The following is a 16,811-nucleotide window of genomic DNA, read 5'->3' on the forward strand; positions in this document are numbered from 1 at the left end:
TAGTATTTAGTGCACGCACCGCGGGCACACATCGGTCCCCTTTCTCTAGTACCAGAACGTTTTGTCACCCCAAAAGGGGACTCCATACCCATCAGCCCCGGCAATCACTAGTCATCTCACTATCTCCGTAGATGTGCCTGTATTTCAGATTAATTCCCCGCAGTCATGGAGTACATGTCCTTCTGGGCCCAGCGTGCCTAACTCAGCACGCAGTTCTCAGGGCTCATCTGTGCTGGAGCAGGGAACGGTACAGGCACATCTCGAAGATGCCGCGGCCTCAGCTCCAGGACTCTGCAAGAGAGCAGATCCTGCGATAGAGCAAATCGAATGAATTTTTTCATTTCCTAGTGTGCATGCACGTGACATTCTGCAGCAGTCTGCCAACCGTGCAACAGTATCATGTCTAAAAAACAATGTACCGTTTGGGGCGCCTGGGTGGCTCAGTGGGTTAAGTGTCTGCCTTCAGCTCAGGTCATGATCCTGGCCGGGGTCCTGGGATATCGAGCCCTTCTTTGGGCTCCCTGCTCAGTGGGGAGCCTGCTTCTCCCTCTGCCTCTGCCTGCCACCCCGCCTGCTTGTGCTCTCTCTCGGTCAAATAAATGAATAAAATCTTAAGAAAACAACAACCACAAAAAAATGGTAAAACAAAAAATAGCAGATTGCTAAACAATGCCAACCATCCTCTGAGCTCTCAGCCAGTCATCCTGGGCCTACACTGGCTGAATAACATTCCACTATAGGCACTCCTCGGTGGATGGGCACTCTTTCCAGCAACTGGAACCTTTCAGACTCGTCTTTCACCGGAGGCAGGCTCCCCTCTGTGCAGCCTCGCCCTAACCGGTGGCGTTCTCATGCCCGCCCTTCCAGGCCTGTCCTTCCAGGAGACCCTCACGTCCAGCTCCAGGAGGATGGCCAGGTTCTCAGAATCCCCAGCAGTCACCTGGGGGACGAGGGACGGTACCAGTGTGTGGCCTTCAGCCCTGCCGGCCAGCAGGCCAAGGACTTCCGGCTCAGAATGCAGGGTGAGCCCGACACCCCCGTCACGGCTGCCCGCTGCACGGTGGCAGGATGGGGCAGAGATGGGGGCCCAGGAGGAGGAGCTCCCCGGTCTAATACGGCTGTGGGGAGGGACAGGGAATCTGGCCCCAGGCTCCTGAAATCCCACTGTCCCCATCCGCAGCTTTGCAGCTTTCCTATTCCTGACCCTGCTTGGGATGATCATTTCTTTAAATCGAGTCCCTTGTCTTACATGGAAACACACTTATTTCAAAGGATATTTGATGTCTCCACTCCAAGTGGGAAGCCAGGGACTCTGGGCAGTCCTAGCCTGGTTCTCCGCCCGGCAGGAGTAGAGGCCAGAATCACCTGCCTGGATCCTGGGAAAGGGGAGGGCCCAGGGCTTGAAAACAAATGCAGCAAGAGAGCACTGCTCTAGAAAGTACTAGAAGATTATGTACACCTCTACCAACCTCGCCTTTCCCTTTGTTGTAATCAGGATGGAAGGAGTTTGGGAAGGGCAGAGCTGTTCCTTCCTGAGATCCAGTGCTAGTTTGTGCTGTGCCCGCATGTCCCCTCCATCACTGAGGGTGTCACCTGTGGTGAACCCCTGATTTCGGTCATTTTATGGATGGGGAGACTGAGTACACGCAGAGCGGGGAAGTGACCTGTGCCTGGTCACGCAGTGAGTTCGAAGCAGAGTGGATCTAGAGGCCGGAGCCGGGGCTCCTCCAACATCTCCACACCTCTTGTGATGACTGGGTCCCACATCAGCATGTCCCAAGAGGTCTGTTCCCATCTGTCCCCAGACACTCTACTGTCCCCGTGCCCCAAGCATTCCACACCCTGTGGTAGGAGCTGGTGACGTGTGTAGGGTTTGTGGTCCACGGGCATGGGATCACCACTCTGGGGCTGGGACTCCAGCCGCCTTGGGGAGGCTCTCTGTGACCAGCACCCCTCTATGTCATTCTCAGCACCTCCCACCATCTGGGGCTCCAACGAGACAAGCGAGGTGGTCGTCATGGAGGGCCACCCAGTACGGTTCTTGTGTGAGGCCCGAGGGGTGCCTGCTCCCAACATCAGCTGGTTCAAGGATGGGGCCTCCCTCCCGCTCAGCGCCGAGGCTGTCTACACCAGGGGCGGCCGGCAGCTGCAGCTGGGGAGGGCCCGGGGTGTAGATGCTGGCACGTACACCTGCCAGGCCAGCAACCCTGTGGGGGTCACAGAGAAGAGCTCCAGGCTGGAGGTTTACGGTGAGTGGTGGGGGGTTGCAGTAGGGAGCAGTCAGCTGGGGTGGGGGTGGGGCACTCTAGGTTATGGTGGGCCTGTCTTCAACAGTTGCCGAGGGGGTGTGGCCAGAGGCCCAGGTTACTGAGACTAAGGAGTTACCAGGGAGAACCTGGGTTTATCCAGCTTCCCTCACCCAGATGGGCAGGATGCTGAGGCCAGAGTAGGGAAGGCCTGTCTGGGGGGCCCAGGCAGAGCCAAGCGGAAAATTCATGTTTCCTTCTGGGGGTACAGCTTTTCACTGCTCTTCAATGAATAATTAACCACTCTTCGTTAATCACTTACTGTGAGCTGGGGCCCCTGGGGCTTTTCACAGCATCAGCTCATTTCATCAGGGTTCAGGGCCGCTGGGCTCTTGTCTCCCTGTCTCACACTTACTTATCCAGGAGCGCAGGGGGTTCCGGGGGTAGCGGGGAGGAGAGGCTGGCTGAGGGTCACTTGCTAGGAGGTGATGCGACCTGTTCACGGTGTGCGGACAGGGGGGGTCTGACTGTGTATCTTGTGCTGTTGACCTGGGTGTAGACCCATCTGGGGAGGGCTGGGCTCTGAGCGGGGGTGAGGGGAACTGAGTGTAAGTGGGCAGGCATGGGGTCTGAGACCCAGAATGCAGGCTGATGCGATCATCCCAGCCCCTGGAGAGGACCCAGCTCTGCAGCTCTGGCCCCTGAAGGTGTGGAGGGCTTGGGGGCCGGGCCACGGGGACCCCGAAGGGAAGTTGGGCTGCGCGGGGTTCACCAGCAGCTGCTGAGGACCCGCCCAGCTGCTGTCTCGGGGACTGTCACTTGGGGATCAGAGGACCTCCTGGAAATGCATTTTCCTACAATTTTCGAAGGGGCTTGTAACAAGACGTAGAGTCTCATTCCAGGCAGTCGTGTCCCCATGGCTCCTGGTGAGGGCTCTGTGGTCTCTGCAACCCCTCCAGGGGGAAGATAGAAGTCCCCCTTCCGGCTGTGCCCATGGCCATTGAGGGCTGAGCCCCAAAAGACCCTCTGGACTTGGCCTGCCCCCCGGCATCCACTTCCTCAGACCAGGGAAGGGGCCTGAAGGAGCAGCGGTGCTAGTCTCGGGCCCTGGGGTGCCCGTGGTTTTGAGTTCCACGGAAATAGAGACCTACTGTGTGCAGCCACGGAGGCGTGCACAGACGTGCTCTTGTTCTGCTCTCGGGGAGCTCGCAGGGTGGCAGGGTTGGAGAGAAGAGGCAAGCCGTGTTGGGGGAGGGATGTGGCCCGGGGCAGAGGGAGGGAGAGAACACTTCCAGCCAGGGCCGGGGAGCAGGTGGTCCATGGGAGGTCAGTCAGCAAGGGGCTTACGCCGGCCTGCTGGACGGAGAGCAGACAGGTGTCCCCCTCTGGTCCCTGAGCAGCCCCCTGCTTCTTCCCTAGTCCCACCCACCATCGAGGGTGCTGGAGGGGAGCCTCGTGTGGTGAAGGCCGTGGCTGGGAGGCCCTTGGCGCTGGAGTGTGTGGCCCGAGGCCACCCACCCCCCACCCTCTCCTGGCACCGCGAGGGGCTGCCCGTGGCAGAGAGCAACGAGACGTGGCTGGAGGCGGGAGGCAGCGTGCTGAGCCTGGAGCGCCTGGGGGAGGCGTCCGGAGGCCCCTACAGCTGCGTGGCCAGCAGCCCCGCTGGGGAGGCCGTGCTGCAGTATTCCGTGGAAGTACAAGGTGCGCTGGGGACTGTCCCCCCCCTGAGTCACCCGGGCTGCGGACCGCTCTTCTATACCCACTGTGTGGGGGGGCCTGCCGCCCCTGGGGGATGCGGGGTGGTGAAGGCCCAGCATCCCCGTATTGCTAGGGACAGACGAACACACAGACCTGGGCTGGAGGTCCCACAGAGCTCTGAGGGGGCGGGGTTGAGCCCCAGGATCATACTTCCTGCTCAGGGATCCCGAGCAAGGTTGCTTTGGACGGGACCCTACTCTGCTCCCAGATGCTCGTGGTCAACGGGCCAGACTTTGGACTCCCTGAGGCCCAGAGCTGGGCTGTGTGGGCTCTGGTTCCCGGGTGAGATGGGCCTTTGCCTGTTTGCTTCCATTTAACCGACGTCTCTCAGGCATTGCCTCTGGGCCAGGCCCACGAGGTATTGGAGACAAAGCAGAGAACAAGGCAGACGAGACTCCTGAGACCTCGGTCTGGTGGCGAGACAGACATTCAATGAGCAGGCTAAGCCTGTGGGGAGACCAGAAGGGCCACTCACCCCGTGGTCCCAGAAGGCCTCCTGGGGGCCTTGAAGGGTGAGAGGTCTGGGTCTTGCTTGGAAGGCGCTGGGGACCTGGGTTTGCCCAGCCCCAAACTCTCAATGCTGGGCCCTGCCCTCCAGTGCCCCCACAGCTCCTGGTGGCTGACGGCTCGGGTCAGGTGACCGCCCTCGTGGGACAGCCCCTGGAACTGTTCTGCCAGGCCTCAGGCTCCCCCGTGCCTACTCTGCAGTGCGTATGGGGCGGTGGAGGCCAGGGCTGGGGTGCGGGCAGGCAGAGGCCGCACGCTGCGGGGTCGGTGGGGATGGGAGGCACCCCCTGCCAGGCGGTATGAGGGAGGCCACAGAGCCGGGGAGATCCTGCCCGCCCTGCCCTCCCTGGCCCCAGGCCGAGCGACACGTTCCCCTCCCCACCCCCCCCCCAGGTGGCTGCAGAACGGCCGCCCAGCCGAGGAGCTGCCTGGGGTGCGGGTAACCTCACAGGGGGCCATGCTGCGTATCAGCCACGTGGAACTGGGCCACGCCGGCCTCTTCGCCTGCCAGGCCACCAACGAGGCGGGCACCGCTGGGGCTGAAGTGGAGCTGTCGGTGCACGGTGAGGGGGCGGGGGCCGCCTGAGATGCTGGGGGCGGGCAGGGCCTGACGGCCGCAAACATCCGTGCCCTTGGCGGCCTGGCGGGTGAGGGAGGGGCCCGGGCTTGGCTTCTCTAGACGGCGTTTCTAGGCATGGCTTTCCGGCTCCCCAAAGAGACACACGTGTAAGAGGTGGGCCTCGGCCGCTTCCCTGTGTGTCACGTGTCCTGTCCACAGGCCCTCACTCCCCTCCCCAGCCCGCCCTCTCCGCTCGCTCTCTTCCCGCGGACCCCGTTGAACTTCAGTCAATTCTTTAAATACATCAGCTTTCTCACCTCCAAGCCTGCAGAGAAGTCTGTCCTCCGCCTGGAGTAGTCTCCTTCTTCCTCTTTGCTGGCCTAGCTTCCCCGCTTTCTTTTAGGTCTATCTTCAAACACCCCTTCCTCCAGGAAGCTCTCCCAGATCCCAGTGTGCTTCTGATCTGCCCTGCCTAACGTGCCACCTGCTGTGTTATAAAATGGCCTATTGTGTTGTCCATGTCCCCTGCCCAGCTCTGGGAGCTCTGGGAAGGCGGCACTGTAGTCCCTGGTGCAGAATAGAGGCTCGAGGCACACATGGATGAGTGGGTGGATGGGCAGGAGAATTTTAAAGGGGAAGACCTGCTCTGCTGACTCCTGGTCTGGTGCTCTCCCCCAAGCCAGGCGTCTGTTGAATTGAGTGGACAGAGGCCAGAGGCTGGCCCTGTGAGGATGTTCGCTACCCCCGGGCAGTGAGGGGAAGTCTGGGTGCTCACTGCACCCGTCCTGATCCTGACCTGGGCTCTCCCTGCCTCTCCCCCTGCCCAGAGCTCCCACTGGCAACCATCGTTGGGGGCGACAATATCACAGTCCCTTTCCTGCAGCCTGTGACCCTCCAGTGTGTGGGGACTGGGGTGCCCACCCCAAGTCTCCGCTGGTGGAAGGATGGGGTGGCCCTGGCAGCCTCGGGGGGGAAACTGCAGGTACGTTCAAGGACCCCAGGGCTGGTGGGGCAAGAACACAGGTGGAGGGGTCACTTTTTAGAGGTCCTGGTGACCCTGAGGGGGGCCCTGGTAGCCTGGGGGCAGGATGAGCGCTGGGTGGTGGGCCTGAGGAGGAGAGGGGGTCCTAGATGGCTTCAGTACCCGAGGGATCTGGGGGAGACGGGAAGCACCCCCGGAATCCGAATGCAGCGTCTAGAACTCCACCCCCAGAGCCGAACTGTCCCCCCGACTCCTTTCTCCCACTCCTGGGGTCTGCAGCCACCCGGCTGCGCCCCATGTCCCAGCATCCGTCTGACCACCGTCCAGTGTGGGGCTCCGTGTCCCCACGCCACACTCTCTCATCCCTCCCCCGCCGGCAGATCGAGAAGGTGGACCTGAACGATGAAGGCTTCTACACTTGTGCCGCCACTAGCCTGGCCGGCGAGAGCAAAAGGGACGTGGCTCTCAAGGTGTTGGGTGAGGACAAGGGTGCTGGGTGGTGGGTGATCCTGCGAGGGCCCCTGGGGCTGCCCTGGGGGGTCGGGGGCGGGGAAAGGGATTTTTAAAAACAGCATGTCCTTGTCTGCCTTCAGACTTAACCTTTGCTTGTGTTATTCATTCTTGGGTTCGTTGATGTCCTCCTGAGTGGGCAAATCCCTGGAAGTGTCCATTTCCATCAAGCCGGCTGTTGGCGGTCCCCACGGTGCTGGGCGCTGGGGCTGTCCCCATTGGGTCCCTGCCATAAAGATTGTAGCCCACTGTCTTTGTTCTTGTGCGGGTTTAGGAGCAGGGTTCCTCCCTCAGGGGACATGAGCCATCTGGGGCTTTTATTGCCCAGACCCTTTGGGAAGGCCAGGGAGGGACACCAGGGGTGGCTGGGAGGAGTTCCCCCGAGGCCACATCCACCAAAGATGGGGCTCTCCTTGTCTCCCCTAGTGCCCCCCAACATTGAGCCGGGCCCGCTGAACAAGGCAGTGCTGGAAAATGCCTCAGTAACCTTGGAGTGTCTGGCTTCGGGCGTGCCCCCTCCTGGTAAGACCCCTCCTCTGGGCTGAAAGCCATCCCCAAGCTGGGCCCAGCTCCCCATCCAATGAGGCTGGCTGGTGCCCCAGGCTCCACTTGGGCTGTGGACAGAACCGCAAGCATTCAGGCGGCTTTCCCCCTATTTCCCCAATTTTGCTCTCTTCCATGTCAATACGCCGGTCACCGCCAGGGTCCAGAGCACATGCACTGGTGTCTGAAGCAAATGTGCGGGGGCTTCTGTTCAGAGTTTGCAACTGCACAGGACTGCCCTGGGCCAGCTGTCTGAGCTGTTGTCTGGGGCTCTTCTCTAGAACGGCAGCTGGGGAAAGACCAGGAGCTCAGGGCTGGGTGTGAGACAGGGTGGGCGCCGGCAGGACGTCAGGAAGCTGCGGCTCCATCGGCCCAGGCCTACAAGGGCGCTGATTTGGGGTGCACCATGTTTCCCTCTCAAGGTCTCCCTCGTGGTTTCCTAGCAGGGAGAGGAGTGAGGGCGTCGGGCTGGCTTATGACTCTCCTGGCTCCTGGCTGCCCCAGGCTCCATCCCGTGGAACTTCCCCCTTGCCCGTGTCCTGTCCCAGACAGCTCTGCCCTCCTCCCTGGAGAACTCCGGCTTGCCTTGTGGCCCGCCCGGGCAGCCTTCTGTGGGTGCTCGTTATCCGGGCACAGTCTAAAGGGCTGGTCGCAGCGCTTGTGTCTCTCTTCTCTCCCCCAGATACCTCCTGGTTCAAGGGCCGCCAGCCCGTCTCTGCCCGGAAGGGAGTGACGGTGTCGGCGGATGGCAGAGCTCTCCACATTGAGCGGGCACGAGTTTCTGATGCTGGGAGCTACCGCTGTGTGGCAACCAACGTGGCAGGAAGCACAGAGCTGCGGTATGGGCTACGGGTCAACGGTGAGCTGCCCTGGGACTGCAGGGGTCCTTGTCCTGAAAGCCGTCCTTCCGTCCATTTGTCTGTCAGTCTGTCCGTCCATCCATTCAACCTTCCATCCATCCACCCATCATCTGTCCGTCCTTCCATCCATCCATTTATCCCTTGTCTCTCTATCCACCCATCAATCATCCGTCCATCAGTTCTGCCCAGGGATCCTCAGCCTGGTTACCCCATGCCATCCCCGTAATAACCACCTCGTGCTGACCAGAAGACCCAAGTTCAAGTGCTGCTTCTGTCCCTTTCTAGCTGGTTAGCCTTGGGCAGAAGGTCATTTCCCATCTGTAGAAGCCTCATGGTGGTATTATAGGGAAGAGATGAGCACCCTGAGAGCTATAGAGTGATGTACCCATGTTGGGAGTGGCAGTCCCTGCACTGTTCTTTGAGGCTGTGTGTCCCGTGGGGTGCCCCAGCCAGGGGCTCACCCTGTGCCTTGTGTCACCCCCACCCCGCAGTGCCTCCACGGATCACGTTGCCGCCCAGCCTGCCGGGCCCCGTCCTGCTCAACGCCCCGGTCCGGCTGACCTGTGATGCCACCGGAACCCCCAGCCCCACGCTGATGTGGCTGAAGGATGGAAACCCCGTGTCCACTGCAGGGGCCTCAGGCCTCCAGGTCAGCAGGCTGGGCAGCCCTCGCTCTCCTACCTGGTGCCTCACTGGGTCGCTAGGAGCAGAGTCGGGCCCGGGGAGCTCCAAGGTGAGGGAGAAGCAGGAGCCGCCAAGGATGGTTCCCCCGAGGGAGGAAGCAGAGCTGCCGAAGGGAGGCGCGCCGAGAGCCTCGCGGTCTTCAGAAACAACGCACGCCCCCAACGCGAGCTCTATATGTAACTTGTAAAAAGATTGATTTGTTTATTTGAGAGACAGCATGCATGGGGAGGAGGGGCAGAGGGAGAGAAAGTCTCAAGCAGACTCCTTGGCTGAGCACGGAGCCCGATGCGGGGCTCGATCCCATGACCCCAAGATCATGACCTGAGCCGGAACCAAGAGAACCAAGAGCCGGAACCACTGAGCTACCCAGGCGCCCCGAGCCGTCCATATATGTAATTTTAAATTTTGCAGTAGCCACATTCAAATAAGTAAAAAGAAATGAAACCAACTTCAATGACATATTTTAGTTAACCCAAACTATCCAAAAATCTCTTCATCATATGACGAATATAGAAATTATCAAGATATTTTACATCTTTCTTTGTGTCCTGGCTCTTGAAGTCTATTGTGTGTATATTTTATCCTTGGGGTTCAGCCCCGTTTCAGGGGCTCACTAGCTGTAGCCCTGTGCTAGAGGACTCTTCTGGGGTACTGATGTCATTTGCCTACCGGCCAGCAGCAGACTCAAGGTCTGGGCACAGTTCCAGGTTCCCCGGCACCTGGGGCAGCTCTGGGGTCTGGACCCCACTAGGGCTGGTGTGGGTGCTGCTCCCAGAGGTTCCCAAGCTCACGTTGGCTTCCTTCTGGGGTCGCAGGTCTTCCCCGGGGGCCGGGTCCTCACCCTGGCCAGTGCCCGGGCCTCGGACTCTGGCAGCTACTCCTGCGTGGCCGTGAGTGCGGTGGGCGAGGACCGCAGGGACGTCGTGCTCTTTGTCCACAGTAAGTCTCAGGCTCGGGTGCTGTCTAGTCCAGGCCAGTGGCTCAAGAAGCTGGGGCTGGGGGCACCCCCACCTCATCCGGAAAGCGAGGGGCTGTTGGATGTAGGAGGCACCAGCCTGAGGTTGTGGCTGCCCTCACTGGGGGTCAGGTGGAGGGGAGCTCCCCCATCGTGGGCGGGCGGGCAGGCGGCCGCACAGCCAGGAGCTCCGTCCGTGTGTTCAGGGAGCAGGCAGAGGGAGACGTGGCAGGAAGAGCACTGAGCCTCATCAGGAATCAGATGTCCTCACTGTCCTAGGTCAAAGGGGGTAATTCCATTCTGGAAAGGCAGTCGGGTGCGTGTTTGGAGCTCATGAGGGTCTTGGACGTGGGGTTCAAATCCTGCCTCTGTCGCTTCCTAGCTCTGTGAGCGTGGGCCACTCACTCTGCTTCTCGGAGCCTCCCTTTCTTTCTTTCTTTTTTTATTTTAAGATTTTATTTATTTATTTAAGAGATAGAGAGCAAGCAGGGGGAGGAGCAGAAGGAGAGGGACAAGCAGACCCCCTGTTGAGTGCAGAGCCTGATGCAGGGCTCGGTCCCACAACCCTGAGATCATGACCTGAGCTGAAATCAAGAGTCGGATGCCTAACCGAGTGAGCCGCCCAGGCGCCCCAGAGCCTCCCTTTCCTCATCTGTGAAATGGCGTGAAGATAGCACCCGCTTTAGAGGGCCTCATGGGATTCACTGCCCTCACAAACCACACAGTTACAGTCCACTGCTGTTTTAACAATCCCTCTTACGAGATTTTGCGGAGAGTTTGTCGAGTGTTTGAGAACTCTGGGAAACATAGAGCCTTGGGTGATGAGGGGATGAGGAAGCTGTCCACTCTAGCTCTTTCCCTTTGCTGGAGTGAGAGTTAACAGGGATTGGGTGCCCAAGTTCTCACTATGTTTAATCTCACAGAGCCCCTGTGAGGTGGGTACTTTCTTTACAGATGAGGGAATCGAGGCCCCGAGAGGCCTCACACAGGGCCTCACACAGTGCCTGAGTGGTAGACACAGGACTCCAGCCCAGGAGCTCTGACGCCAGACCCGGCCTTCCTAACTGCCACACCTCTCTGATTATTTTTGCACTGGGGGAAAAGGTGCCTCAGGGATCTGCTTTTCAAAAAAACTTAAATAAATAAAGATGTTGTAGCTCTAAAAAAAAAAAATGTTGAGATAATTGTAAGTTCACAGGTGAATTCACATGCAGCTGTAAGAATTAATACAGAGAGATCCTGGGTCCCCTTTGCCCACTTTCCCTCGGCGGTGACGTCTCGTGTCGCTAACGCACAAAATCGCACGCGGGATATTGACCTTGCTACGAACCACCAGACTGTTCAGATCTGGGGGCCTCCTCTTGGAGCAGGACTGGGAAGGGCCTGGAGGGGAGGATAAGGGGCCAACAGCTCAAGGCGGGGACCCCCTCCTAACGCGGACTCCCCACCCGCTGGTGTTGACCCCGGTTCCACCCACACCCCTGAGCCTCCTCTCCCGCTCCCGCCATAGCGCCCCCAAGCATCCTCGGGGAAGAGCTGAACGTGTCCGTCGTGGCCAACGAGTCCGTGACCCTGGAGTGCCAGAGCCAAGCCGTGCCCCCTCCCGTGCTGAGCTGGAGGAAGGATGGCCGCCCCCTGGAGCCGCGGCCCGGCGTCCACCTCTCTGCAGACAAGGCCCTGTTGGAGGTGGGTGGCCTCTTGGGATGCCGGCGGGCCTGCGGGGGCCCCCGACAAGGGTAGTTCAGCTCTGTATGACCCAGGGCCCAGGGTACACTCTCCAGACCTGGTCAGAAGCCGCTGCAGGGCCTCCCACAGTCCCCACAAAGCTGAGCCTTTCTCTTGCCACCTGTTTTCGTTCCTTGTTCAGAGGCCTCCGGGCCTTTGGGCGTTAGAGCCCTTCCTCGGGCCCCTGGCCCAGCGAGGGAAGGGGGGGTGAGAGTCAGGGACTCTGGGTCAGCCTGGAGTTGCATTTCAGCCCCACTGCCTCCTGGCCGTGCCACCTTAGGCAATGTCCTGACCACACGGGCCTCAGGTCCGTCACCTGTACGCGCCTTGCCACCTTTCTCCTGGGGTGGCTGGGATTCTTCTAAAATGAAAGCCGGCCCCTAGGACAGCTGGTCCATGTCAGCTGGGGCGGGGGGATGTGATCATCCCCTCTACCTTGTGAGACGCGATCGGTCCCAACTCTGAGCACCTCGATTTGGTTTCCGCCGCCCGGACCGTGTGCCCTCCCTCCCCTGCGAACGCCCAGGCTGGCTTCCTCACACCCCCTCCGTCAGGATCTGGCCTCTGAGGGCAGGATCTCCTGCCCCCCTCATTCCCCAGCTCCCCTTCTGCTCTCTCCGGTGGGACTCTCCAAAGAGGCCGGGAGCTGGTTAAAGGCGGGAGAGGGGCTGGCCCAGCGTGTGCCCATCGTCCTTAGCAGGGCCGGGCGTGGAAATGAAATGGGGGTGAGGCTGGCAGGGCTGGGGAACCCATTCCACGGGCCCGGCCCACATCAGGCCACCACAAGCCGTGGCTTCTGGAAACGTCAGGTGCAGTAGAGGGGAGAGGTGCTGTCACCGCCCCGGGTTCCAGGAGGGGGAGGGGTGAGTGCAGTCAGGTGAAGTGACCTGCCCAAGGTCACACAGTCTGTCTAGGGGTAACCCCGCCTCCGTGCCGCCCCCGCCAATGGGTCCTCCTTGCTCTTGCCAGGTGAGCCGAGCGGAGTTGGGGGACGCAGGCCGCTACACCTGTGAGGCACTGAACCAGGCGGGCCGCTCGGAGAAGCACTACAACCTGAACGTCTGGGGTGAGGGTCTCGGGGGCTGGCCTGGGCTCCCTCCCCCGGCCCCCTGAGGGGATGCTGCCTCAGTGGCTCCAGGACACAGGCTTTCTCCACTGTCCGTCCCTCTCCCTTTCCAGCCCACTACTCACCCACGTCTCTCCCTGTTCTTCTGTTCTTCCTCAGTGCCTCCTGCGTTCCCCTCAAGGGAGCCCCGCACCCTGACCGTGACCGAGGGGCAACCCACCAGGCTGTCCTGTGAATGTCGGGGCATCCCTTTCCCCAAGATCACCTGGAAGAAGGACGGTAGGATTGCTTCCCTCGCCCAGCCCTGCCCTCAGTGTCCCTTGGCCCTCGCTTGGTGCCCCAACCCCCAGATTAACTGAGCTGGAGATGGGGGGCTTATGGCACTGGGGGGTAAGGATGCTAGTTAGGGAAGAGATGCTGCCTTCAGCCCCTGTCTGCTCAGTCCCCGAGTCTGCCAGGGGCCCCAGCTGCTTCCCAGCCAGGGGGAGTTGGATGGGTCATTCCAGAAAGCCCTCCCCGGCCCCCACCCCAGGCCAGGGCAGGGCCTCCTGGACACGGCCCCTCTGTGTTAACCTGTCATGTAGCCATCTCAGTCCTTCAGTGTCTGCTGTCCCAGGAGTCTGAGTCCCGTGGGGCACTGTCTGAGTTCCAGGCCAGCACCTGGTACAAGATAATAGCTCCACAAATATTTGGGATTCATTCATTTAACCGATATTTACTGAGAGCCTCTTTGTGCCAGGGCCCCTTCTGAGCATTGGAGATAGGGTGGTGGATTGGGGTAGTCAGATAATAAACAGAGAGTTAGTGCATAACTTTGATGGAAAGTGTGATCTGTGGAGGAAAATAAAAGCAGAAGAGGGAGAGGATGTTTGCAATATCAGGCTGGGTGGCCAGGGGTGCTTCGCCAAGCAAAACTGGAGAAGGTTAGGGAGGGATGAGCATGAGAGTATTATAAGGAAAAACATTTTAGGCAGAGGTATGAGCAGGTGCAAAGGTCCTGGAGCAGGAATAGGCCTAGCAAGTTTGAAGAACAGGCAAAGAGGGAAGGGGCTGGAGCCAAGTCAGCAAGAGACAGGTAACCAGAGATGGTCACCAGAGTGACGGGGGCTGCGCGGGAGGCCACTGTAGCGATCTTGACTTTTACCTGGCGAGGGATGGGGCTGCTGTGAAGGCTCTGGATGGAGACGCGACACAATCCTGTGTAGACTCTAGCAAATCTACCCTGCCGGCCGTGCTGAGAACACACCATAGAGCAAGGATGGCCCAGGAGAGGCTTGGTGCAGGGTTCCAGGTGGGAGATCCTGACCGCCTAGAGCAGGCGGGTAGCCGTGGCGGGGTGCGAGGGCTCCAGAGTCTGGCTGCGTTTTGAGGGCAGTGCTGGCAGATTTCCTGCCGGCTCGGATGGAAAGCAAGAAGGAGGAGTCAGGGTAACGAGAGGTTTTGGTCTGAGAGTCAGGAGAAGGGGTGTCATCATCACCGAGAGGGAGAGACTGGGGGGCAGGTCTGGGGGCAGACCTGGAGTTTGGGGCTTGTTAATTTGGAAGCCTCTGTTAGACACCCTGTGAGAGGTCAAGTGGGCAGTCAGGGGGAGGGGTCTGGAGCTGGAGGAGAGAGCTGGCTAGGGATCCGCCTGGGCGCAGCAAGGCAAGCCAGCAGGGGAGAGAACGTGGACAGAGAAAAGCTAAGGGGAAGCAGCTTGCTGTCCCTCCCCAGCTCGCTGCAGCTGGACGGATGGAGCCTTCCGTCGCCTTCATTGAGCCCGACTACGTGTCTGGACCCAAGGAGCCCCTAAGGATCCCAGGGAGGGTGAGGCAGGGTCGGCCCCCCTGGAGGCCTAGGCTGGGCTGGAATTCAGACGGGACACTGATCTGCAGGCAGCTCTGCACTGAGGAGAAGCCTGGGGGTTGTGGGAGCTCAGAGGGTGTGCCGGAACAGCTCTGTCACTCCGGGAAGACTTCCTGGTCGAGGGGAACGTGGAAGCGAACACCTGAAGGCCTGAGCAAGAGTTGGCCAGGACCGGGGAGGGGAGGGTGAGCTTTTGGGTGGAAGGACCAGAGGCTTCTTTCTCTCTGCATCCAGGGCGGCCCCTGCCAGGGGAGGGGAACAGCCTCGAGCAGGTGTCGGCTGTGGGGCGGCTCCTGTACCTGGGACAGGCCCAGCAGGCCCAGGATGGCACGTACACCTGTGAGTGCAGCAACGTGGCGGGAAATAGCAGCCAGGATCAGCTGCTGGAGGTTCATGGTGAGCGGGGCAGGGACAGCCTGAACTGGGGGGAAGGGGCCAGCAGGTGGGGGGCGGGGCAGGAACTGTGGCAATGAAGACAATGTCCCGTGCCCTCTGCGCCGGCTGGCCCCTCCCAGCCAGCTTGCTGCCGCTCGTGAGCGGCACGAGAGAGGGGCGACAGGATCCCAAGCAGCCCCCCTTGGCCCAGAGAAACCAAATGTATCTTGAAACCCTTGGAAACAAAGCGATGTAAAATGTATGTGACGCTCCTACATTCTCTAGTCCAGCAAGGATGAAATTAGGTACGCAGCCTTGTAAAAATCGTTCTAGAAAATAAAACTGGAAAGCGCCCCGCTCAGCCTCCCACCTGTGCTATCCTGCTGCACCCCAAATGGTCCCAGTGACTGTTTAGGCTCCAGGAAGGCCCTGGTTTCTGAGGAGGGAGCGCCCTCACCGTTGGTCAGGCTGCGCTGTGTGACCTTGTCCTCCTAACAGCGTCTGGCCCTTGATGCCCAGGGTGCGGGGGAGGGGTCAAGGGCACTGCCGTGACCCCATTATAGAGATGGGACATGGGTGCCCCGAGCGGTGAGGCCACCTGAAGATCACACAGCCAGCAAGTGGCCGGTGGCGCAGAGGCCTGCGTAGGGGCGGGCCTGGATCTTGGGGAGGGCTTGGTGCCCAGAGGCCGTGGCGGCCCACCCTCACGGGCTTTCTCCTCAGTTCCCCCTCAGATCGCTGGCCCCCAGGAGCCCCACACGCAGGTCTCTGTGGTGCAGGATGGGGAGGCCACCCTTCAGTGCCACGCCACCGGGAAGCCCCCGCCCAAGGTGACGTGGGAACGGGACGGCCGGCCGCTGACGGCCGCGCCTGGCCTGCGGCTGCAGAACCACGGTCAGAAGCTGCGCGTGGAGGGGGCTCAGGCTGCCCACAGCGGACGCTACAGCTGCGTGGCCGAGAACGTGGCCGGAAGGGCCGAGAGGAGGTTTATGCTCTCCGTGCTGGGTGAGGACCGGCTGCGAGCTGGAGGGGGACGGGGAGTGGGGCCGACCGGAGAGGGCAAGGCCAGCCCAGCCTACAGGCACAGCCGCTTGTTCTCCCAGGAGTCAGGCCACGGAGGGGGCCGCTGTTGGGGGAGGCCTTGAATACTGCTCTCAGGGTCACGACTGGCTCCAAATAGCCTTCGTTTCTTCCCTCCTTCTCTTCCTTGCTTGCTGTTCCCTACTCCCTTCCTGGCCCTGGAGAAATCAGCAGTCTCTGTTCTGCATGACTCATGTGATGGGGCACGGGGGGATCCCGGGCCCATGAAACACAAGGAAGAGCCCCGACACTGGCATGGGAAGTCAGGGCAGCCTCCTTTTACATTAGCTGAAATGTAAAAGCTGAGTAGGAATGAACGAGGTGCCCTGGTGAGGGGAACAGTGTGCAGGGCCGAGGGAACAGACTCTGCAGAAGCCTGGAGAGGTGATAGGGTACTTTCAGGGTAGCTGCAACAGTCTTCTGAGTCCAATCTTTTTTTTTTTTTTTTTAAGATTTTATTTATTCCTTTGACAGACAGAGATCACAAGTAGGCAGAGAGGTAGGCAGAGAGAGAGAGAGAGGAGGAAGCAGGCTTCCCACTGAGCAGAGAGCTCGATGTGGGGCTCGATCCCAGGACCCTGGGATCATGACCCGAGCCCGAAGGCAGAGGCTTTAACCCACGGAGCCACCCAGGTGCCCCTGATTCCAATCCTTGATTGAGCTCTAACTGTATGCTTCAGGGTAGGGGCAAGAAGTGTTAAGAGATAAGGTGGCTCAGGCTGGGTTTAAGGATCATCATGCTCTCTGCCAGCTCCCTCCCCCCTCTACCTCCCAGGGGTCCCTGGCCTCGCCCACTTCTCCCTGCCTGATAGAGTGTGGCTTCCTTTTGGAATGGATCCTTTAGAAAGTGCAGAAGTGTCCCTCGCCTCTGCTGTGTGGATTCAGGGTTGTGTCTGCAGACCCCTGGCTCTCACTCCTGTCTTGTTGCTCAGCATAGACACTGTGCTAAGTGCTTGTAGAATCCTCCTAGCATTCCCTTGGACTGGGTGGGGAAACTGAGGTCCAAGGTGTTTGCCTGAAGCCAAAGCCCAGCCTGTGGCCACCAGTCACTCCCTTGAGTGGGAGCCAATCTGGTCTTGTCACTTCTGCTCCTGGGACATCCCTGACTGGGGGTGG

The 16,811-nt window shown here is 60.2% G+C and overlaps 1 protein-coding gene across 3 annotated transcripts in view; it reads left to right on the forward strand.

The window, feature by feature from the left end:
- Window positions 1-16,811, forward strand: part of HMCN2 (hemicentin 2) — a 146,214-nt gene that overhangs the window by 73,682 nt on the left and 55,721 nt on the right. For all 3 annotated transcript variants that reach the window (XR_006607453.1, XM_045082600.1, XM_045082601.1), the window contains exons 30-45: window positions 868-1,022; window positions 1,971-2,249; window positions 3,666-3,947; window positions 4,603-4,711; window positions 4,905-5,074; window positions 5,898-6,052; window positions 6,433-6,529; window positions 6,989-7,084; window positions 7,788-7,964; window positions 8,457-8,614; window positions 9,465-9,588; window positions 11,115-11,290; window positions 12,299-12,395; window positions 12,555-12,674; window positions 14,475-14,636; window positions 15,339-15,620. Coding sequence is in view for 2 of the 3 variants with exons in the window: in XM_045082600.1 (XP_044938535.1) it covers window positions 868-1,022; window positions 1,971-2,249; window positions 3,666-3,947; window positions 4,603-4,711; window positions 4,905-5,074; window positions 5,898-6,052; window positions 6,433-6,529; window positions 6,989-7,084; window positions 7,788-7,964; window positions 8,457-8,614; window positions 9,465-9,588; window positions 11,115-11,290; window positions 12,299-12,395; window positions 12,555-12,674; window positions 14,475-14,636; window positions 15,339-15,620 (2,639 nt within the window). In the remaining variant the exon portion in view is untranslated. The remainder of the gene's footprint in view (window positions 1-867; window positions 1,023-1,970; window positions 2,250-3,665; window positions 3,948-4,602; window positions 4,712-4,904; window positions 5,075-5,897; window positions 6,053-6,432; window positions 6,530-6,988; window positions 7,085-7,787; window positions 7,965-8,456; window positions 8,615-9,464; window positions 9,589-11,114; window positions 11,291-12,298; window positions 12,396-12,554; window positions 12,675-14,474; window positions 14,637-15,338; window positions 15,621-16,811) is intronic.

The sequence above is a fragment of the Mustela putorius genome, unplaced genomic scaffold (assembly GCF_011764305.1).
Source record: "Mustela putorius furo isolate JIRA1106 unplaced genomic scaffold, ASM1176430v1.1 tig00000596_pilon_pilon_pilon, whole genome shotgun sequence".
Taxonomy (NCBI): Eukaryota; Metazoa; Chordata; class Mammalia; order Carnivora; family Mustelidae; genus Mustela; species Mustela putorius.